This window comes from Lasiosphaeria miniovina (genome assembly GCF_030549165.1).
Source record: "Lasiosphaeria miniovina strain SMH2392-1A chromosome Unknown B0T26scaffold_1, whole genome shotgun sequence".
Taxonomy (NCBI): Eukaryota; Fungi; Ascomycota; class Sordariomycetes; order Sordariales; family Lasiosphaeriaceae; genus Lasiosphaeria; species Lasiosphaeria miniovina.
The window spans coordinates 5,061,994-5,085,389 of NW_026848220.1; the positions used below are offsets into that span (position 1 = coordinate 5,061,994).

The following is a 23,396-nucleotide window of genomic DNA, read 5'->3' on the forward strand; positions in this document are numbered from 1 at the left end:
GTACGGCAACAGGCTGTCATTGATGCCAATGGAATGTGTATTCCTTTCTGAATTGACAGCTGCGCGCGACGCGTTGGTACATCGGAGGGGACAGTGGGTCCCTGAACGTGACCCTTGCCAGTACCCGACCCACTGTGAAAACTTTTGCCTGTAACCTCCGTAGCAGTACTTCTACACAGGATGAAAGTCGTTGGGCTACAGGGTATCTCAAAGTACCATCATACCACCACCACATCTCCTGACGATGCCAGCTTAAAGACCATAGAGCAACAGTCCAGGACGCCTGTTAGACTTTTATCATCCGCACGGGCCACTGATCTTTTGCGGTCTCTTTTATTTTGTCAACCGCTTGCCCGGGTATCCGTAGATGATGACGAGTATGCCAAGATTATCGTTAGACGCATAACCATCAACTCAACATTATGGTCCCCTAAAACCCTCCTTTACAACTACGTAGATAATTCTACCCCGTACGGGCTAGGTGTTAGGCGATGAGTCCGTGCGCCTCTTTGTCTTAGCTGTACACCTCCTCCGGGGTAATACATGTTAGCGTAGGAAGGTGGCAAAGTTAGTGATTAGCGAGATTTCCCTAAAAGATACTAATAGTAGTAACGTACCAAGCTAACATGTATTTCCCCGGTGGAGGTGTAAGAGTTCTTTCTCGCCTGCACGGGGCGATCGCGTCTTCCACAGCCGCGTCTGTCTGCTCCTCCACAGTTATTGACAACACCATCTCGGCCATACAGCCTGCTCACACTAACAAGTTGGGCACCATCTGCCACGATTGACCGAGCTCTACGGATAGTCACTTGCGCTACGTAGTCCATCTACGGCACGATTTGATAGCTTTCATACCCTAGTGCTGCGGCATGAGCACTGCCAATTGAGCAGTTGCGGGCCTGGTTTTTCGCTCCTCGACGACATCGCCCTCCGGGCCTTCCCTCGCCGTCTCCGTTCAGGTGCCCCCGCGACAGACCCCTTGTGGGAGCCTGGGCCCCTATTGATGCGTCGCCCGTCGGGCTGTAGAGCCTAGGGGAATCAGCTATGACTCCTTCCAATTTCGATCTCGTCGACCTTACCGGCGACACGTCCGAGAGCAGTGTTGCCGGTGACGAAGTTATCGTGAGTTCGGTGCAGGTCGTCGCCCGCGACACCCGCAACACCCGTGATACCCACCAGCCACGCGAACCCCCCGAGCCCCGCGACACGGTTCATTACAGGTCTGCCGACTCGGGTAGGAATAGGGATACCTCGCCGTGGAAGCACCTGTTCCAGACCCGGAACCAGCCCCCGCCGCCTGTAAAGGCGCCCACCCTAGACACCTCTTCTTCCGTCAAGCGTGTCCCAATTGCCTCCCCCGCAAGCAAGCTGCCTCTTCGCAACGATGGAACTCCTTCAAAGACGGCGCGGTTCGGCGACTCTAGAGCCCCACGGTCTCGGCCATCGAGCAGCAGAGGCATTCCACAGCACCCCACCCCGCAGTCGGCAGGACAGCTGACGCCCAGGAATCAGACACCAAAAAAGAAAGACTGGACAGTTGATAGGCTTGTCAATGCTCTAGGCACTTATTCCGAGGCCGTGGGCAAGGGCCATTCCCGCCTTGTCCAGTTCATGCTTGAAGAGGCCGAGAAGAAGGCCCCTCAGCCGAGACATTTGAGCGACACGGACGCCTTTGCGGATATGAGGTCAATTGCAGTCGACAATAACGACAACAGCGCCCTAGCCCCTGAAGTGCGGACAATGGTCATCAAGTTCAAAGTAAGGTGCCCTTTGCCCGCTCACAATGCCACCTCGTCCCTGGGTGGCCCCTCGAGTCATCCTCTTGACGTGCCGTCTAATACCTGTGTAGCAACACAACGGAGACCATGGGAAAGGCAAAGGCGGTGGCAGGCGATCCACATTCCCCATCGTCTGCATCAAGACCGATAAAGCGGCTGTCCCTCGATACAGATTCCATCACGTGGAAATCCGCAAGAACATTCTCACCCCCAACACCATGCTCAACTTTGTTCCTCACCTCCGAGACGTCGATCCGAACTCCGCCGAGGAGATGAAGTACAGCAACTGGCTCGGCGAGCTGGAGAAGCTCGATAGCCAGTCTGGCTTCAAGACCCAAGACCGTGGTCTGAAACACTTGAAGAGGGTGCGGGACGAGTACGCGGCCACGCTTTCCATGTACTTGGAGCCCTGGCTTCGAAAGCTGGCCATCGAGGGCTGCACAAAGTCGAGCCTCATCCGCTACATGGCAAGTCAGACCGAGAAGGATGATGCCATCACACCTCAGCAGAAGTCGAGCCTTCTTGACAGCTACAGTGAGGATATGGATTCCCCGCAAGCCATCCGGGGAGCGAAGATGTTCACCGAGGCATTCAATCGCGTTTTCGATGACTCCAAAAAGATATGCCGCGCCAACCTCCGCGATATCCTGCTCCTCGACAAGTCAGTTGAAACCATCGTCGATAACAAGCGGGCCAAGGAGACGCCGAGCTCGCAGAAGCAGCGCGACCAGGATTTGATGCCGAGGATCGAGTCGGCCCTTGCTAGCTATTCGATTCTCGGATGCTTGATCTGTTTTAGCCACGACTGTGAGCACGGCGAGTTTGATGCGGAAAATCAGAGGGGAACCTTCTCGATCGAGGGGACAGGAGGTATTGCCCGGGCCCTGAAGGAGAAATGGGCGTCCCAACTTGGAGCCCGCAAAACCTCTCAACAAAACGGAAGCGCCAGCAAGCGAGCTCACCCGCCGTGTAACAACCAGTGCTACCGTACTCACGATATTGGAGTTGTTGCCCAACCTTTAGAGCCGTGGGCCGAGAACGAGATCCAAGTTCTTGAGCGGGTATTTGCCACTCTTGGCTACAGCGCGACACTAGAACCTCACTGCTTCGTTGCTGCCGTGCTTGATCGCCGGTGCTGGGACGTGTACCGCAAATTCAAGGAGTTAGATCTGGTCCTCCCTCCCGTTGAGCCGCCCACCGAAAACTTCAAGGTCAAGCCGGTTTCCTGGTACGACCGCAAAAAGAAGCAGCTGCTGGGAGACTGGCAGGATTGCACAACCTCCCATGAGCATGCCTCGAGAGAGCTCTCTGAACCCTGCCACCACGAAGGGCCGTGTAATGCGGCGAATAAATGCCCTTGCCAAATGGCCTATCCGCACCCCGTTCTCTGCGAGCGTTTCTGCCATTGTACCGCGGATACATGCGCCCTCAAGTTCACGGGGTGCGCTTGCCATTCGACTGGGAAGACATGTCTACAGCGCCAAAAGGAAGGAAAGCCATGCATCTGTGTGCAGCTAAACCGGGAGTGTGACCCAGTTCTCTGTAAGGGGTGCGGGGCACGTGACAGAGCTGACCCTGAGAATTGCTACGACGAGCAGCTTCACTCGACCGGATGCCAAAATGTCGCCCTCCAGCGCGGCGCATCTCGCGTTGTCATGCTCGGCAAGTCCCAGCTTGAAGGCTGTGGCTACGGACTCTTCACTGCCGAGGACATCCTACAAGACGGGTTCGTGATAGAGTATACGGGCGAACTAATCACACACGACGAAGGCGTCCGCCGCGAAGCCCGCCGTGGTGACGTGTTCAACGAGGAGTCAAACAGCTCGTACCTCTTCACACTCTTGGAGCACGAAGGAATCTGGGTCGACGCGGCTATCTACGGTAACCTAAGCCGCTACATCAATCACGCTTCAGAGTACGACAGAAAGGCCTGCAATATTACGCCCAAGATTCTATATGTCAATGGCGAGTATCGCATCAAGTTCACGACCCTTCGTGACATCAAGGCTGGGGAGGAACTGTTCTTCAACTATGGAGATAACTTTCCCAACTTGACCAAGAAACTGCTTGAACAAGACGAGGACAAGCCAAACGACAACGGAAATAGCGGGGCGGCGGCGGCACAGAAGCGCAAGAACAGCCAGCGGGGTGTCGCGGCGCGCAAGTCCACGGCCAAGGTGAACGAAGCAGAACTGTCTAAGGCCGCGCGCGGAAGAGCGCGAAAGACAGCACCAGATCCGGGCGCAAGCTCAGCCGAGGATGAGATGCCTGAATGGGCAAACATCCCACATGATGAGGACGACGAGATGGCTGACGACTGGGGTGAGAATACACCCCGACGACGGAAGAAGCGCGGTGGCAGGCGTCCGGGCGCCGGGCGAAAGAAGAAGCAGCCGGTTCCTAATCCGAATGCGGATGTCATGGACATTGACCGCTCCCGCGAGATCAGCGATAGTCAAGCCGGAGACACCCCCAACGGTAAGACAGCTGGTGGCGACGACACGCCCACACGCCGCCGCCTCTTGGCGCGTGTGTTCACACACCCCTCCGAGTCTGAGATTGGTGTTAAGGCCAATGTGCCAAAAACAGCCGCCAAACAGCCACAGCCGGGGCAGCAGCCAGTGAAAAAGGCCTCCAAAAGAGGCGGCGCCCGCCCCGGTGCTGGCCGCAAGCCCAAACACCCGCGTCCCCCTATCATCACCAAACCGGACACTCCGACCAGCACGAGCACAGCCAATAACAACATTGCGGCCACTAAGAGTGCTGCCAATGGCCCCGAAGATTCGGACGATGCACCGCTTGTGGAGACGGTGCGAGACCGAGTCAGCAGTGAAGGCGGTTTTGACCGCCTGTCTGGCCAAGGTGGTTCAAGCTCGACGCTCCGCGGCGGCAATGGCAGTGCATTCATGAGCGTGAACTCAAGCACGAACAGCGTTAACGGGGCCGGACGAAAGAGGAAAGCAGATGATCTCGAGCTCAGTCCAGAAAATGAAGAGGCAATGGCCGTCCCACTCTCGACTGGCGGCGCCTCTCCGCTGGGCGGCGGCGGCCCATACCGCGAATACCACTTCCAGCTCATTGACGACTTTCCTGGCAGCAGTGTTGGCGGCGACGACGACGACGACGACGGTTTATCGCTAGCTGATCGGTCGGCTAGGAAGAGGCAGAAGCCTCTCCGCTACAGAGTTGACGAGCAGCCATAGTTCCCTGATATCTGCGCAGCTGAGGAAGGGGGTCGTCGATGCGGATACAATATTGAATTTCTTTTAGAGCGTGACAAACAATAACCCATAATCTAGCTCGCTCCATATCGACAGTAATAACTTGGACGGAAGCTGCCGTTTCTATCGTGCTTGGCGAGTAAAGGGGGAGAGAAGGGAACTATCATACCAAGTTTCTTCTATTTTGTTGTTGGGGTTTGAGGCGAGGTAGTGGACAACTGCTAGGGGGGGGTTTTCTAGTTTTCTTTTCTACTCCCATCCCCAACCGAACCTCTAGATTCGGGGTAGGAGAGGGGTTTCTTCAAGAAAAGACGAGGGGAAATGCTAGATGTTTTATTGATGGTTCCAAACCGACGGTTGCCTAATATACAATGTACTTTTGTTCGATATTGGTGAATATGATCACTTCCCAAACCAGTAGTCTGGCCGGAGTGTACGGAGTACATATTATATACGAGGGCTCAAGAAAAACGGAGATCAAACGGAGGGATCACCCTCCCTAGTGCAAGGTCCAGAACGACACGTACTTGCTAAAAGGGGTTGGATTAAGCTCGTCAGCTGCCTACCTTCATTCAACCTTGGTCAACAAGCCGATCTTTCACAGTACACAGGAAGATACCTAATTACTCTAAGAGCTATAACACGGGATCCAACGAGGTTGAACAGATTAGTATGGCGTAGGACGACGCCTGATAAACGAACTGGGGTTTCCCGAGAATAGGAGGTAACAACCTAGGATTACTTACTTTCGATATCTTCACGTTCAAAACGTTGGATTTTTCGATGGAGGTATGAAGAGACCAATTCTTCAACACTGGATAGTAACTATTATACTGTCAAGAAAAATACTCGGGGAGAAATAAGAAACGATTAAGCAAGAGAAGTCCCAAAAAAGTTGTAAGAATTAACCCTAGCATTATCTCATCCCGAAACGCACAGCTACCTCAGCTGTACATACGCGCACACATTTACACAACAGAGAGAAACACAAAGATATAGAAACAGGCCAGAGAGACAGCCAACCAGCAAACCAGCAAAGCCAGACAGACATGTGCACAAGGCAACCAGCCCCTTTTGCGTGCCCAACTCCATCTCTGCCGCGGCCGGTAACCCCTCGGCTTGTCTGCCTGCCCGAGCCATGTCTCCATGCAAGACGGCCAGAGTGTCTGGGAACGAGCCGTCTCGGCAGAGCGACATCCCCACCACGCCAGGTGAAGGGGGGAATCGCCTGCATCATCAAGTGCTCATGGCTCATTTCAGCCGGCATGATGGCCAGTCGTAGTAGTAGTAGAGAGGCAAATGCAAAAAATGCCGCCATATGAGAAAGGAGAAAGAGGGAAGGTGCTCTGAAAAGGTTTCGTCGGCGTGACTAAGGGAATGCATGATTCTGTCACTGACTGACCGGCTCGCCGCCCGGTTACCCAGTTATTAAAATCGAGGGAGTCGACTGCTGCTCTCTATGTCCTTTCAGATACCGAGGCCGGGCCACCTACACTTCTTTCTCCCCCTGCCGTCTCACTTTATTGACCGCCGCGAATGTTACCAAACACTGCGCCAACAAGAGAACCCGCTTCGTTTATTCCTTGACCGTGGTGCGAATTGCTTGCTCGTCTTCTTCCAGCTGCACGTCAAATTCACTGCACTCGCCCCCTACCAGAAGCCGCGGATCGGCCATGGGCATTATTGTGAGGTACCAAGCTTGTCGTTCTCTCCACTCGCAGTAGAGCTCATTCCTGCCGATCTTCGGATAGTCGCGCACTCCGTCTCGTACCGTTGCCGGCCTCATGCTATAATATCAGACGCTTTGTGGATAAACACTCGCAGGCTGTTGGCAATTATTAGCGAACATGTAACGACAAACAAGAGAGGAATATAAAAACGGAGATACGGGACATACCGGACTGTTGAGCATATGGTTCCTCTTATTCCTCCCCTTCTTGATGTGACTCTTGAGAGCGTTCGAATCAAGCGGCTTGAGCAACTCGAAACTGCACAAGAGCTCGGAAGATACCGACATGACGGCTCCCCAATTGTCAAACTCTCCGCAGTACTTGACAACACGTTAATAACAGGCACGAAGATACCACGGGGCATAGTATACTCACATTAGGCGCACTAAACACGGTGACCAGGACTCGGTCATTGAAGAACTCGTAGCCATCCTCCACCACCATATGGGCTCGGCAAACGAGATCAAAGTCGTGCGTGGCAAGGAAATCCGTGATGACCTTTTTGCCAAAACAATAACTAACGCCCCGTTCATTCGCCTCCCAGTCCTGCTCCATGTCGGCAGGATCAGACCAAAGAAGGTCATTGAGCAAGCCATAATCGGGGACATCGGTGGGACGGGCGATGTTCCGAATATCGTCCATATGGCCAAGAGCGGGCGAGAGGCCGCCGTGGACGCAGAAGATCTTCCCGGCGACGATGGAGGCAATTGGAAGTGTGTTGAATGTGTCGATGAACGTCTTCCAGATCTTGACATTGCACCTCCGCTTGCATTCATCGTAGAAGCCGTAGACGCGCGTAACGTTGGCGCACTCGTGGTTTCCACGGAGCAGGAAAAAGTTCTCCGGGTACTTGAGCTTGTAGCAGAGCAAGAGCAGTATGGTTTCAAGCGACTGCTTTCCACGATCGACGTAATCGCCAAGGAACAAGAAGTTGGCGCTCGGTGGAAACCCGCACATCTCAAACATTCGGATCAGGTCGGTGTATTGGCCATGGACATCTCCCACAATCTTGACAGGAGCGTCAAGCTCAAGGAGAGCCGGCTGTGACAAAAAGCACTCCCTTGCTCGCGTGCAGATGGCCACTATCTCAGCGTTCTTGAGGCAGACACTCTTCGTAACCTTACCAGCATACGCGGCATCCAAAAGGCGCTTGATAAAATCATCGAGGTCGATATCGTTGATATCGCCCATTGCAACCCCGGCAACTCCATCTTCCTTGCCAGAGTCTTGTGAAGCCATATCCGAGACGGGGTTGATGGTGTTCTCGCGTTTTACGAGAATCGACTGCCCGGGTTGCTGGGTTGACACGCCAGGGTTCCCACCTCCTGACGGCGGTTGGTCCGAGACTTGGTCAACTTCCCCGCTTGCCTGGGCAGCGGAGACATCATGAATCCCTGTCCGTATGGAAGCCGACTGAATCGGCGACGGGGGCGGTTGGTCATCAGCCATGGGAGATGTGGCAGTGTCGACCGACGAAGGCGAGCCTGGGGTTGGAACAGAATCGGCGCGGGCAGCTCGGGTCGAGGCTGCCTTTCCGCTTTTCCCAGATCTTACCGAGGCCGCATCCGACTTTTCGGTCCCGTCCCCGCTCGAAAGTATGGTGGAGCTCCTGGGGCTATCCGTCTTTCCCGACCCTGGTATCTTGGACCGGAGGGACCGGAACGACCGGGACGAATCCTTGGTGTCGGACCTGCTGAAGGACGGGTACGACTGCAAGCCCTCGGGGCCGCTACGGTCTCCGTTGCCAGTTGACTTGGAAGGTCCGGCGCCAGCGTCCTTAGATGTTTGGTTGCCCATGATTTCTCAAAAGTCAGAGCGCCTTGACAACTCTGGACAGAGAAGGTGCGGGGCTGGACGGCGTGCGCGTGTGAGGTTTGTGGTTCCGGCAGAATCGCCTTTGAATTCCCACACAGCCTACCACTGCACCCGTCTAGACGTGTATACTAACTCCGGCGTGCCCCAACGTGCTAGGGAGGGTGGTAGAGACGATCGAGGCAAAAAAGCAGGCGGATGGCGGTGGTGGATCGGCGTCTCGATAATCTCTCCGTGATTGAAGACTAAAAAGAACAAGATAAAGGATGGATGGTGGGTTCTTGGCGGGGAATGGCGGCGGCGTATATCGTGACGATGCGCTTGCCTTTGGTTGAAGAGGCGACGGGGCGTGGGACGTCGGCTTTAGGATGGACCGGAGCTGGGATGCAGTTGGCAAAGCGGGTTGCTGATACCGTTAAGGATGAACACTGCGACTTCGGTGCGAGAGTCGATGATGTCAGCCTTGAATGTTCCTCTGAGTCAAGTTCATGTATAGTATGTCAAGTGAGCGGGTAGGTTTGGGATGGAAGAGAGGGGGCGATAGACATCTAGAGCTGTGTTGGGGGGAGAAAACGTACGAAGAGTGGGAGGAGGGCGAAACTGTCAGTCTAACGTGCCAAGACTGGAGTCTGAGAAGTGAGGATATTTTCGACCGTGAGCGAGCTGTTTATTGCTGCCGCGTCGAGTGTTGAATGCCGGCGAGATGCAGATATGTTTGATCTGATGAGGCAACGTAAACGTAGAGTTTGCTTCGTGACTTGGGGTGGGCCGCTGATGCTGTGGGTGCTTGCTTGCATGTGTCGGGAGCCGAGAATCGCCACCAGTGCAATTGCGCCGAAAAGAGGTCGAGGACGAGATCGAGGCCCGAGGCTGCGCAAGCGGCGAGTTGGCAGCGAAGGAAACCTAGCGCAGTGGGCAGCCTGTGCGCGCCTGAAAGTAATGATTAAAGGAGCCAGAGACAAGAAGAGGGGCCTTGAGATGCTTAGTCGACGCAAATTAGAGTTTTTCGCAGGTGGTGGTAGTGGACGAGGCTGATTGGTGATCGCTGCATCCGAAGGCGTGGGAAGGACCTGGGGGGGGATGACGGATGGGGCTTTGTAGACTGCACTTTCGACAGGCACTGGGCAAGCTCAATTGGGCAACAACACACTGCCGTGCAACAACACAGACAGGAACCAAGGATACAGCAGACAGCAGCTGAACACACAAAAGACAATCGCTTCGACTCGCCGGCCTCTTGAATAAGGTAAGTAAGTTTAAGTTAGGTGGATTACTTTTGCAAACATTCATGTCGATGGACGTCTAGGGCAGGCAAGACTCTTCCAAATAATGTTCAAGTGCATGTTGGGTCCCCCAGAACGAACGGCACGTGCCTCCCCTTGTTAGGTGGGGCAGTCGCCATAACTTCCCGAAGCAGGCGTCAAGCTACTCCTACACAAGTATTTAGTGCTTCGGACCTTAGCTACCACTCATGCATCCATAACAACCCGTTCACGACCACGACGCCGGCGCCGCCCCCCATCGGCCGCGCGCCGACGTCTCTCTACCTCAGGTTGCCCAGCTGCATTGGCTATTGCCTATGGTTTATTATTTACACTTGAGCTCCGAGAACTGCCTTGTCCTCCGTGCCCAAGGTATGGGACAAGTTTTCACTAGTCCAAGATAGTCGATATTACAGTGTCGTGGTCTCGCTTCGTCCCCCTTTCCCGTCCCGCTTTCTCTTTCCATTCCCATTTCATTGGCATTACGGAGTAGCCTTTGCTTCTTTGGTTTCATCTTCCAAATATAAGCTGCTTAGCAACTTGGCATACGAGGCTATTGGAATGAAGTGACATGGTGGGTATGAGACATCCGACTACGGGTTGGCGGGCTCTGGGTGTTGCGAACTTGCGGCAGCCCGCCCTCTGCCCAATCTACCCAATCAACGGACCCGGGTAGGTATTGCTGCGTGAAACCTGCGGGGGTGCTGGGCTTCCGAGAATCGTCCATTTTCCAGCTCCTTGTCGTCGGGATGTCTGCGTGGGGGGATGGGGGTGAAAGGGGGGGGGACGGGTGAGTCCTGATGCAATTATGTCCGTCGATCTTCGAAAATGGCAGCCGCGGGAAGCCTAACACCAAGCCGGGAAGAGGGTGGGAGGACGGATGGTGCGGAGGGGGGCAATTCTCCCGCTGGTCGCCGGACGTCGTCCGGAGCAGTTAGCGTTGCTGTATGTACCTTTGATGCCATGCGATGCGACTTTCCGACATAAAACGTCGGCATGTTTAGGTAATTGCGCATCTCCCAGTCTGGCCAGAGCAAGGAGGCCGCATGGAGAAGGGACACTCCTCCTTGCCCGAGACGGCCACATGACCTCCCCCATGACCTCCCACATGCGGTGAAAACGCACCGTGAGAGGTCACTCGACAAGTAGACCTTTCTCGTCCAGACCGTTGATTCGGTAAGCTGCCTGCCGAACGAGGCGCTCGGTCCCCGATTCGCACAAGTCCACCGCGGCTTGCTCACTGTGCAGCGAGGATATGGGGGGGCAACGTTATGTGGGGTGAAGAACCTTGGAATTAAGGTGTACCAACCCCACCCAGCGGCTTATTCACCGCAAAGTGGAAGAAGGCACAAAGTCATGGCTTTGCTGCGCAATCTTGCATTAGTCACCAAAGTATTTATGAAGAGGAAATAGCGGCTGCATAAAAGCCAAACATTTTGCAAGAAACAACCTACAATTAATTAGGCAAGTATTAGCATGCAGCCCAAGAGCCCGGCCTATAGCTTAGGATCAGGATGAGGATAGATAACTAAAAATAATATGCAGATTTCGAGATTCTGTAGGTCTATCCCACCATCTCCCGAGAGCACGGCCAGGCTTGACCGAGCCCGGAGGCGAACATGGCCGGGATTCCGCAGTCAACCCGGCGGCAGTGACAGTAAAACACGGGGCCGAGGTGGTATACTAAAATCTAAAACTGCATTCCTACCAATACCCAGGAGTGGTGGGCCTGTCTGGTTGTTTACTTCCAGGTTGATTACGAACCAAGCATGACTGCGTGGCATGCTTATTCCTCCTCCGCAATGGGCCCGAGACAAACCATTATATATGCATCTTAACACGTGACAGCTACTATATTCGACTATTTTCGACGTCGATCATTACCAATCACCTTTTTACTGGGTGGAGTTGAAGAAGGTGCATTATAACGTTGATTAGCCTCTTGCTAACTCTTTGAACGGAATATCACTATCGTTTCTGTTCGGCTGTGAATGATGATAAATTGTTGCACGTGATCTTAGTTGACATCGCATTGAATTGTCTGGCCAAATAGGTCTAAAAGTGCAGAAAATAACGCTTCCTTGTACTCGTTGAGAGAGGGCAAGGGGAGTGTTGTAATCAGCTCGAAATGAGGGCATTCCGAGGCTAAGAATGAAGGAAAAATACAGAATGAAGGAAGCACAGAGGCATGCTAACCAGGGCCTGAAAAATGTGGTTCAATTCCTTGAAAAGTAGGTCAATTCCAGGCGACATATATCAAGGAACACTCAGACTCTCGCTCTCCCCCCAAAAAGGCAAAATTCAAAAATTCAATCCTTGAACAGAAATGGCCAGCATGGCCTTTACTAGACACAATGAAGTCCGAGGAGTTGATGCTCTACTTTGCTGCTTCTACTTTACTAGGCCTTTGAAGCCTCCCTTCTTGTCGGTGCCCAAGCCTGAATTTAAGTGATTAGCAACCCGGCTTCGGAACCACGAGGGTCGCAAGACACATGGTAACAGAGTGTTGCACGCGATCGAAGTTGGCAGCGCATTGAATTGTCTGCTCAATAGGTTTAAAAGTACAGAAATAAACGCTTCCTTATACTCATGGAGAGAGGGCAAGGGAGGCGTTGTAATCAGCCCGAAAGAGGGCATTCCGAATGAAATGAGGACATTCCGAGTCAAGAATGAAGGAAATAACAAAGAATGAAGGAAGCTCAGAGGCATGTCAACCAGGGCCTGTCCAATTCCATGAAAAGTGGGTCAATTCCAGACGACACAGAGCCATAGCCTGAAATCACTTATCACAGGAACAGGCGGTTTGCCATGCTGATATTCAGCTTAGATTCTAGACTTAACTAGATTCACAATTCCGGGTATAATTACGAGGTCCTTGAAATCTGGCCTGTTGCTGGGCGGCGGTGACGGGATATAGAAAACCGTGAACCCTAAGGGAGCTTGGCTAACAGTAGACAGAAACATGTTAACCCCAGTTTCAAAGCCCTTCTTCCCAGCCCAAAATTCGTCTTGCTCTATCAATTCCCCAGTCAACCAGAATCCCAATAGACTAAGTATCGCCGTTCTCTGCCCAACGCGTTAATTAACCTCTTCTTAGCTACCGAGTCCGCCGCAATGTCTAGTTTCGCTTCCGCCCTCCTCATACCCTGTCACAGCTCTGCATGGAACACCCAGCGTCTGAAGAGTATCATCGGGATCTGGGCTCTCCTTGGACAACTCCTTCCTAGTGCCTCCCACCTTGGAGAGTATTCCTACAACCGTCCTGATGCTAGACCGGAGGTTGAAGAGACTTCGAGGATTTAAAGCTCGTAACGAGTCAGCAAAACTTCCAAATGTAACGAAGCTGAGGCCTGCTCAGAAGGGCGAGCACCTACGCTTTTGCAAAAAAACAAAACCACGAGATTTGGCGAAGCACGGAGCAGCAGTGGTGCGGGTTGGGGGGCATCCTACGACATGCCGAGTCCAAAAGTTTTGAAGGCGGTGCCCCAACAGGCCAGCCACCATGAATCTGCGGCCGGCAAGTCTATCCAAATGAAGAGTGACGACGAATCTGGCACCAGTACTCTTCGAGTCTGCCTTGCAGGTAACGAATGCTGCCGCTTCCGTCAGGAGAACCACACAAAAAAGGCACGGTCAGGATAGAGGATTCCAAGACAACGAATGCCTAGCCCATTGATAGAAGCCAACGCAGAAAAAAAGAACGCGCGTCTGATCGTGTCAAGACGGGCCATGCCCACGTGCTGGATTACGCGGCCCAATGAGGGCTAGAAGCCTAGGGGGGCTGTGGCTCGCACATAAAAGGGGGGGAGTAGGCAGGTGGTGAGTGGCTCGCCAAGACTTCGTAACGGGCCACAGGTTAGTGCCGCAGCAGCATTCATTGACACCAAAGTCGTTACCCGACCCTACCAACTCCTGCCCTTGCATGCTGCTGTCTCTTGGCCAAGAGGCTCGCACTCTAAGATGGCACTGCTACACAGTAGCCATGCATACTTAGAGGCAAGGGGCAAGCAACGGGTTAGGTGCGCGAAGAGGCCTGTATGCTAGGGGTGTTTCCCGCGAGGGGGCAGCTGCTGGGACCGAATCTACTTGGCAGACATTAGGTATTGGGTGGGCAGCTCGACATGTCGTAGAAGGTGTGAAGGATGACCTTTACCAACCGCGGAGTAGAAAACAGAGGATGTCATGAGACGGGGGGATAGGAAAAGCTGCTAACCCAAACTGTCGAGTTTGCTTAGTTACTAAACCACAGTCCTATTTGGTTGCCTTAGCTACTGTAACTGGCTCTCTTCTCAATCGACACAGCGTCATCCAACGAGATGATTATGTTTGTCAGATTGTCTGACCCTAGCTCGTTGTATCGTCGTTAATTACTATCTAAGTATCTAATAAGGGCCGCGAACAGGGCTGGGACTTGGAAATCAATTAGGTCGATTACGTTCTGCATATTTGTAAGTGAAGGCAGGTACGCCTGACCAAGGTGGTCACAATGAAAGTGCTGAAGAGAGCGAGCAATGACTAGTATTGGTAAGAGACTTCAACCTGGCCCTCGCAAAGGAAGGGGCGAGGGCCACTGCTTATATACATGACAGAGTACAGGGCGGGCCATTAACAAAGGAGTGAGGTCTTGGCCCGCTCGGTACGCGTGTGAGTTGGCCGTGTGTGTGGGTTGGGGGTTCTTTCCTTACAATATTTAGCTAGGCAATCAGGTACCTGCCTATGAATCTACTCGAGCAGATAGATCGTCAACTGTGAATTGACTAGCGGAGTTTGATATTCGATCACAACCAAAAATAGTCTGAGAGAGAGAGCTCTGACGAATAAGTGAATCTGTGAGCAGAGGCCCGTCACTGACATTCAATGGAGCTCCCACAGGGCTGTGGACTGCTGAGAGAATATTCAATCTGTCGCACTAGCGCTGCGTTATATACTGTCTATTCCATTGAGAATTCCTTAAACCTGTCCTCCATTTCCTCGGTCTTATTCCCGCTGAAAATCTGGTCTCGCTCACTCAGATACCAGATGACGAGTGGTGGCGACCAAATGGTAGAGGAAGAAAAAAAAGATGTCGTATGCCATGTGATTGGCTAGACTCAACGAAGCCCCACATAAATGGTCTGAGCTTGAAATCGAGACTAACCGTGACTAGTTAGCCCGTGAAGTCAGCTAAATTTAGACGGGGGCTCATCCAGTGGCCAGGCCAGGCTGTCCAGACTCCAAGCCCACTACCTCCAAGGCCCAGTGACGAAAAAAGCCTCATGGGCCTCGCAAGCCATGGGCCTAGTATGCGATAGTTTCGAGTTAGCTCGAAGTCTCTCATCCAAGCCTCGTGGGAGTGCACACGATATCGAGCGGAGCCATGGATAGTTTGACCGCATTCTTGTCTCTTCTCTCCCATTAAGTGCTCCGTTCGGCCTTCCATCTCCGTTACTCAGTATAACTGTTATAACCGAGTGAGAATAATACGCGGATTGCGATGATGAAGGAGCAGCTTAGTAGAAGGCAAGGGTGTCACTGTTTAACTGTTGCCTGTCCCTCTCCCCCGCTTCATGCAAGAAGAACAACTCAACGGCGCGGTTTGCTCTCAACTGCAGTGTATCGTGAGGTTGGGGAAAGCAAAGGGCCAATCCTCGAACAGCAAGCTCCTGCAGGTATGCTGCAGTCGTCGCGTCGTCGGTTCGAAATGCAGTTGGTGATGGGGAAGAGCTTCCGAAACCAGGCTGGCATTGTCGTGCAGTTCCCGTGCCAGGCAAGTTAGCTGTACTATCAAGCGGTCGCATTTTCCATGCAGTGTCTACTGTCTTGGAAAGGAACATAATGTTCGACATGTGAAGCCAAGTAGTGAGGCACAAACATGGCCCTTCACTCTGCAACGGTGTCTGTAAAGCTTGGCTGTGACTTCAATCCGTGGGATGTGGCCCCCCGTGAACAGGGGACCAGAAGTGGGAACCGGGACCCATCCAGCCCGACCGCTAAAATTGAACGAGCGGACCGGCTCCGTTGAAACAGCCCAAGATCGGCGGCCAACAAGGGATTTTTCCACCTTTGTATTTTTTTGAGCAGGTATCTTGGTCCATGCCGCATCATGCATGTTGCTCTGTATCTTGGACGGAACCCCCCCTGTTGATCATGGATGATTTTTCTTTCCGGGGTCGAAGTTGAGGTCGAAATTCGCGACGAGCGGCCACGGATCAAAACACGGTAGCTGCGCGTGTGTGGTGCTGCGCGAATCTGTCGCGGTTCCATGGCATGTTTCGTCTAGGTTACTACATCCGGCTTCTGCCCAAACACCTGGTAGATTATTTCCTGGGGATATCCATACCCCAAGTCGCTGGAAGGAAGTGGAGGTTGGCCAGGTAGGGCAGCCTTGCGCAACCAACACTGGAAGCGGCCGCGCTGACGACCCTGCGGACCCTGCGACCTGCCATGGCGGCCAAACCCTTTTCCCCGCCACCTGGAAGGGTTTCTATCCGTGGATAACTCACTAACGTTCGTTAGTCTGGCACCTGGGGGCTCAGCTGAGCCAATATCGCCTCTGGAACCTGTTCCTAGTGCACATGCAATTGAGATGGAAGTTTTCGCGACGACAGGTGAGAGGCCGTTTTCGTTCCGCGCGTCGCTCAACGCCTCAAAGTCTAGTCAAACAGCTCGGTTCCGAAGTGAGATGGGATTTTTTTTCGGAGGCCTGCAATGGAGGACAGACAGCGGGGCGAGACCTGGCTTGCGTGCTGATCCGTTCCATTACCGCCCCGAGGCAGGGGCTTATCGGACTTGCAGTGCTGCTCTCGACCTGCAATTACCACCCGTGTATTAAGGCGGGGGGCTGAGTTGTGGGCTGGTCGGGCCTCGTTGATGGGGGGATTACGTCTCCTGTCGCTCCGTCCACACGAAAGGCGGATACGACTGCGCCACTTTGCCCGAACAGCACACAGCCAGCCTGATGGGCAGCTGAAATCCCTGCATTCGGGTGCATCAACCAAGCGGGCAAGCACCTTAGATGCACGCACATCTGCACTAGCACCTGGGCTTGGGGCACAGTGTTTGAAGAGTGGGACACCACCCATACCTTATTTATCTGTCGCCCTCGTCCTCCTCTGCATTTCTCCCGCTTCTGCATTCCCGTCACCATCGACAAGCAATTGATTTTCGAGCGAACCTTCGTTTGGATTTCGTCATCTTTCGTTTTTGCCTTGTCTATCCTGTGGTAGAAGGCATTCACTCGCTCGTTGGAGGCCATCTATCTACTGTGTCTTATCGCGCAACATTACAGAGTATCTTACCTGACAGCTGCCCGACTCGACAAGCAAGCCCACTCTACCTTCCGCCCGTTGCTGAAACTCTCATCCCCTTAAGTCGCAGCTTGATCTCGAAAGGTTAGCTGGACATCAGCCCAAGCAACAAACAGCAAGATGGGCAACATCGGGCGCATTGCCTGCGTGGCACTGCCGTTCCTTCTCACCATCGGCGCTATTATTGCAATGCTGGTAGCTGGTCTGGCTGGAGTCGCCGACAAGTCGCTCTACATGTTCCAAGTAAACACGACGGACCTCTCCATCTCGCCGCTCTCGGTCAGGAAGATTCTCAACGTGCGGAGCCCGGAACCGCAAGGCTTTGGCCTGTTCCACGACGTGCCGTCGCTTATCAACAAGGAGGCGGACGATACGTCATCCAAGTCGACCAACATCACCGCCGCTGACCTCGGCCTCTTCAACCTCTACGACGTCGGCATCTGGGGCTACTGCTACACCCCCCAGAATGGGTCGCGCGAGTGCACCAAGCCTCAGTTCAACTGGGCCACGGGCGCGCTGAACACGACAACTTCGGGAGTCAACAGCCTCATCACGTCGACGGGCCTGAACGTCACGCTGCCGGATGGCATCATGAACGCCGTGCAGGCTTTCGGCACCGTCTCGAAGTGGACCCAGGTCGTCTTCATCATCGCATACGTGGCGCTGGGCGTGGAGCTCTTCTTTGGCGCGTTTGCCAACTGCAGCCGCGCCTTTTCGTGCGTCACGTTCCTCGTCGCCCTTGTCGCCATGGTTGCCGTGTGCGCTGCGGCGGCACTCGCCACTGCCACATCGGTCATTGTGGTTGGTGCCGTCGAAGGTACGGCCAAGTTCTACGGCGTCAAGGCGAGCTTCAACACGAGGTTCCTGGCTGCCGTTTGGATCGGCGCCGCCTTCGCCATTGCCTCTGGCTTCTTCTGGCTCTTCACAATCTGCTGCTGCAAGCCCGACCACACGCGCAAGAACCGCGAGCGTGGACCTTCGGCCGAGAAGCTCATGTCAGGCCCGTACCAGCCCCTCGAAGTGCAGCACGGTGGCTATCCCCAGCAGTACCCGCAGCAATATCCCCAAAGCTACGGTGCTCCGCAGCGCGACCTCGCGTACGAGCCTTACTCGCACGCTCGTGCCTAGAGGCAATTAGAATCATGTCATGGACAGCAAGGCGTGTATCTTGTTACGATGGAGCTTCTACCAATAGGCGTGGTGTTGAGGTTTCTTGCGAATGACTTTTTTCTTCCTCTGCGATGGGGTGTTTCATAGCTCTATCGATTCCGAGTTTGTTTATTTCTTGTCGCACTGCATTCAACCGGCGTTCTTTTTTTCGATGGGAATGAGGGGAGGGCGGAGGCCTGGTAACCGGCTTAAGAACGGTTTCGGGGGGATTTGATACGACCGCAAACAAGGGCAGGGGCAAAAACACTTTTGCCTCGATAGATACGGTTATTACCTATTTAGGATGATTGATACCCCGAGCTCGAGGGGGGTTGGAGGAAATGATAAATTATGACACATACATACGCCCAAACCAACAGACCTCGTAACTACCTTACCTCCTGAGGTTGTTGGTGATGGGCAGTAAATATACTTATTGTAACTAAGTTGTAGTCTACTTTTATTTAATGCGTGGAAGGTCTTTGTGAGCTAGATTTGAACTTGCTGTCTTGGTCTATTGATTTAACTTGTTAGAGAGGCCTGTTGTCGTGAACATGGGCGACAATACGGTGATGACTAGTAAGGTAAGGGTGAAAGTACTGAAAGTACTGAATATGAGGCTGATGAAAGGACAGGAAGGAGTTATTTTGCCACCCTCAAAAGGCAGATCTGTTAATGCAACTAGGCGCCTGCAATTTCAAGAACGGTTCGCATGAAGCTAAAAGGCCTTAAAGGGCTAAGTGATGTTTTTGTGTTCGTGGCTGCCCCTGACGATATGCAACAATCACTTCAGGTAGCACATTGAAAGAGATATTTGTAGAGTAGGGTTAGGGTTGAAGCGCAACAAATCACTAACCCAGAAAGCGAAAATGGAATGTGGCTAACCTCTCATTGACGGACGGTCCTGAGCAACGCAACACATGCAACCAACAACAAACGACATGGTCTTTTTAGAACACACAATCTGGGCATAACGGCAGCTATTTCATGTCAGTAAATAGACGCAAGCTTTGCTAGGTGCGATGCCCGATTTTCATTTTCCCAGCAGCAGCATAATGGCGGCGGAAAAGGTGCGCAGTTTCCTAGTTTGTGCTAAAGTCAATTTTACTTTACTTTGTTTTTGAATCACCCATTCATTCACTCGGATTGTCGTCGCCACCGTGCGTGACATCGATAGTGACTCGCCCGCTGACACGCACCACCACCCCCCGGGGCTGTTCCTTCGCCGCCCCTTAGAGAAGCAGCAGCAAGTCTGTGACAAAGACAAAACTGCGGCACAGCTACCTGTCGAACCCAGTAACGGCCCTCGAGTTCTACTGCCCCCCTCACCAACCAGGCCGCGTGCTCGTGCTTGCCGGCGAGGACACCTGGCTCAAGGTCTACGACGTCGCCAGCTCGCGTCTGCTCGGCCAGCTCAAGATCTTCTACTCGGAGCCCATCCACGGCATTTACGTCTCGCGCCCAGGCGCAGACGCAGTCGCAGAAGCAGACGCACCTGAGCGGACCGGCGAGCGGACCGGCGATGGCCGTGTCCTCGTCTGGGGCGGCCACTCGGTCACAGTCCTGCCCCAAGAGTCTCTGCAGGCTCTCGTCGACGGCTGTGCCCCCGTGCAGCAGCCGCACGAGCTCAGAGCCGCAGACTGGATCTACGATGGCATCCTGTTCCCCTCCGACACGGCCACAAACGGAGCCCTCGTAACGGCCCACAACGAAATCGTCCCCCTTTCGGTAAGTGGCAGGGGGCCGGCGCACGCCCTCGTCTTTGGGCCCCTGACGTCGCCCTCGCGGCCCATTCTCTACTCGGCGAACCTCTGCCTGCTGTCACCCACCTCTATCCTCGTCGCAGGCGGCACCGTCTTTGGCGAAATTATCGTCTGGAAGTACCACCTAGACGCCCCCGCCCATTCTTCTCCCCAGTGGGAGCTGCTCTACGTCTTCACCGGCCACGAGGGTTCAATATTCGGCGTCTCCATCTCCCCAGAGATTGAGCTCGCCCCTGACGGCACTAGCGTGAGGTTGCTCGCAAGTTGCAGCGACGACCGGACGATACGGATATGGGATATTACGGACCGCCCCCTGGCCGTCGCAGGGGCTGTCACAGGAGCAGCCAACGGGGAGACCCAGCACACGAGCGCATTGGCCGAAGCCCGGGAAACTGGCTTCGGCGGGAGTAACTCCGAGGTCAAGTCGGAAAACAAGCATGACTCGGCCAGGTGCTTAGCCGTTGCCATGGGCCATGCCTCCAGGATATGGCACGTCCGGTTCACAGGTCGCACCAACCACCACTCGCCGCAGGCCAGCCCCATCGAGGTGCATTCCTTTGGCGAAGACTGCTCGCGGCAGAAATGGGAGCTCACGATTGACCTGGCACGGTTGCACGCCGCGCCTAGTCGAGGGCTGTCAGATGTAGGAGCAGCTGCAAAGCCCGAGGACAAGCCACTGGGCACTCTCCGACTCCGTAGCGCATGCTCTGCTCACATCGGCAAGAACATATGGTCTGCCGTCGTCTCTTCCGGCGCGGACGGAGTCCCAGTAATAGCAACAGGCGGCGCGGATGGCAAGATTGCTATATCCGGTGACCGGAGCGGGACTGATGGACCGGATGTTGACTCGAGGCCAAGCTATGGCGTCCTTGACATCGATCAATCCTTCCACGAAATAATAGAAAAGCTCCACAGACCTGAGGAGACCCTCCCGGTCGATTTGCCTGCGGCTATGCCGAACAGGAGCAGCAAAGATGGGTTCCAAAGATATGCCTTCATATCGGACAACACTGTGCTCGCGACTACAACGGCCGGGAGACTCTTGCTTGGCACTGTGGGCGAGACTCTGGCATGGGAAGAGGTCACTCTCCCGCCGGCTATCCGCAGCGATCTCAACTCCTTTAGTCTTGTAAAAAGTCCTGCCCTGGACATTGCCGTCATTGGCAGTGCAAGCGGGAGCGTCTACCTGCTTCAGCCACTTCACGAGATCAAGGAACTGGCCAAGCTCCCGGGCAAGATCTCAGACATGGTTTGTGTGCAGTTCTCGGATTCTGCAAGTGACCGACAGGCCAAGACATGGGCTGTTGTTGTCACTGTCCTCGGCGTGGACCATGCCACAATGTTGACGTTTAATGCTTCGGCTGGCGATTCGCTGGTAGACTCTAGGCAGATCACGCTCAGGGAGCACTACATTGTGACCGCCGCGAGTTTCTGTGGCGGGAAGCTCGTCTTGGGGTCTAGAGTCGGAGCCGTGACTATTTACAAGACCGACGCCAACTGTTTCACGCCCGACGTTTCTCGGCGGGATTGCAAGACCAAGGACGCCGTCACCTGCATTGTGCCGCTGCCTGGGAGCCAGACCTCTTTCCTCACGGGGTGCAGGGACGGCAGGTACCGCATCTACAGCATTGGCAATAGCAACAACGCCGACGGCTCAGGAGCCGGGAACACCACACTCCACCTGCAGCACGAGATATCGCCGCCCATGGGCATGATCGAGGGTGCCTGGTTTACCGCACCGCCCAGCCAGGGCGATGCAGAGCTGATACTGCACGGGTTCCGCGGCAAGCAGTTTGTCGTGTGGAACGAGACGTCGCGGCACGAACTCGCCACGGTCGAGTGCGGTGGTGGCCACCGGCCCTTTGACTGCGTGTCGCCCGCCGCCGACGCGGGGCAGCTGCGCTTCGTGTTCACCAAGGCGGCGCACATGCGGCTGTACTCGCAACGTCGGCCGGCGCTGCGGGCGCTGCGCGAGGGTGGTCACGGCCGCGAGATGCGCGCCGCCGCCGCGTGCGGCCCGTACGTGGCCACGGCTGCCGAGGACACCACTATCCGTATCTGGCAGTACCGGGACAGCAGCGACTCGTCGGACACGCGGCGCGGCTTCAGGTGTCTCGCCGTGCTGGAGAAACACTCAGCCGGCATCCAGTGCCTCAAGTGGGTCGGCCCCGGCTGCCTCGTCAGCAGTGCCGGCAGCGAGGAGTTGTTTGTATGGCGCATCACTCGCCTCGATTCCAGCTACGAGGCGCTCGCTGTCGTGTGCGAGGCCGCCTACCCCGACCGCACCCCCGACGGAGACCTGCGCATCATCGACCTGGACGTGCAGCCGTGGGAGGCAGCGGGACGAGATATTGTTGGGGGCGACGGCAACGGCGCCATGCTCATCTCGCTCGTCCTTTCGAACTCGACGCTGAAGTCCTACCTGTACTCCACAGAGCACGGCTTCCAGCTTCTCGCCCAGGGCCACTACACGGGCGCCTGCTTGACGCAGATCCGCCACCTGCGGACGCCGGCCGACGGGGAGGGGGCGGCCATTCACATACTTACGGCGTCTACCGACGGACACGTCGCCCTCTGGGCCGCCAGCGGCGTCCGCACTACCACTAGCAACAAGGGTGAGGACGGTGGGCCCGCAGAGTTCGCGCTCGCCTCAGTGTCCAAACTCCACCAGAGCACCATCAAGAGCCTCGACATGGCGCGAGAAGACGCCCCAGACGGCCGGGGCCAGCGGCTCGTGGTCACCGGTGGCGACGACAACGCCCTCGGCGTCCTCGACCTCGCCTGGTCGCCCGACGCCAGCGAGTTCGCCGTCCGCACCCGGGCGCGGGTCAGGGACGCCCACGCGGCAGCCATCACGGGGCTGTGCGCCGTCAGCCGCGACGGCGCGGGCTATGTCGAGGTGGCGACGGCCAGCAACGACCAGCGCGTCAAGCTCTGGAGGGCAGAGCGGACGGATCTGGCGGGGGGCTGCGGCTTCGCCGTGGCGCTGCTCGATGACCAGTACAGCTCCGTCGCGGACCCGGGAGATTTCGAGGTCATCGCCCCGGGCAGGTTGATGGTTGCTGGTGTGGGCATGGAGGTGTGGGATTTGTTTCAGGCGCTGGCGCCGGTCGGTGTCTAGCGGTGACAGGGAGCTCTACGGTCTGGAGTGTAGATTGGTGCAAGTAAACAAAATGACATGTGCAAAAAATAGATATGTAATAAAAAAGAAAAAAAAACATTTTAACATTAAAGGTGGCTAACGAGTGTGACGTGTAGATCGGGAATAATCTGATATCTTTGATGATAGCCATCTCCATCCGATCACTTTAATTCACGCATGCTCAATTAATCATCATTGGCTCGTCTGCATGGGATGATAATGGGTATGCATCATACCCCGATAAAAAGCCATT

General features: G+C 54.8%; 5 protein-coding genes across 5 annotated transcripts; 4 read left to right on the top strand and 1 right to left on the bottom strand.

The window, feature by feature from the left end:
* Positions 1-1,044: 1,044 nt before the first annotated feature.
* On the top strand, positions 1,045-4,981 carry B0T26DRAFT_630959 (uncharacterized protein; the record flags this gene model as incomplete). The annotated part of the gene is made up of 3 exons (XM_060436300.1): positions 1,045-1,758; positions 1,850-4,629; positions 4,690-4,981. 3 exons carry the CDS (start codon positions 1,045-1,047, stop codon positions 4,979-4,981), a joined length of 3,786 nt encoding a protein of 1,261 aa, XP_060303283.1.
* A 1,813-nt stretch (positions 4,982-6,794) lies between these two features.
* On the bottom strand, positions 6,795-8,526 carry B0T26DRAFT_631518 (Metallo-dependent phosphatase-like protein; the record flags this gene model as incomplete). The annotated part of the gene is made up of 3 exons (XM_060436354.1): positions 6,795-6,824; positions 6,897-7,049; positions 7,105-8,526. The coding sequence occupies 3 exons, from the start codon at positions 8,524-8,526 to the stop codon at positions 6,795-6,797; spliced, it is 1,605 nt and encodes a 534-aa protein (XP_060303284.1).
* A 4,049-nt stretch (positions 8,527-12,575) lies between these two features.
* B0T26DRAFT_688358 (uncharacterized protein) lies at positions 12,576-13,547 on the top strand. The gene is made up of 2 exons (XM_060440981.1): positions 12,576-13,092; positions 13,178-13,547. The coding sequence occupies exons 1-2, from the start codon at positions 12,918-12,920 to the stop codon at positions 13,276-13,278; spliced, it is 276 nt and encodes a 91-aa protein (XP_060303285.1). The 5' UTR covers positions 12,576-12,917; the 3' UTR covers positions 13,279-13,547.
* A 3,490-nt stretch (positions 13,548-17,037) lies between these two features.
* B0T26DRAFT_69058 (SUR7/PalI family-domain-containing protein) lies at positions 17,038-18,505 on the top strand. Its single transcript, XM_060441085.1, has one exon. The coding sequence runs from the start codon at positions 17,210-17,212 to the stop codon at positions 18,215-18,217; it is 1,008 nt and encodes a 335-aa protein (XP_060303286.1). The 5' UTR covers positions 17,038-17,209; the 3' UTR covers positions 18,218-18,505.
* Positions 18,506-19,143: 638 nt separating this feature from the next.
* B0T26DRAFT_688364 (uncharacterized protein) lies at positions 19,144-23,185 on the top strand. Its single transcript, XM_060440982.1, has 2 exons — positions 19,144-19,308; positions 19,475-23,185. Exons 1-2 carry the CDS (start codon positions 19,261-19,263, stop codon positions 23,120-23,122), a joined length of 3,696 nt encoding a protein of 1,231 aa, XP_060303287.1. The 5' UTR covers positions 19,144-19,260; the 3' UTR covers positions 23,123-23,185.
* The last annotated feature ends 211 nt before the right edge of the window (positions 23,186-23,396 follow it).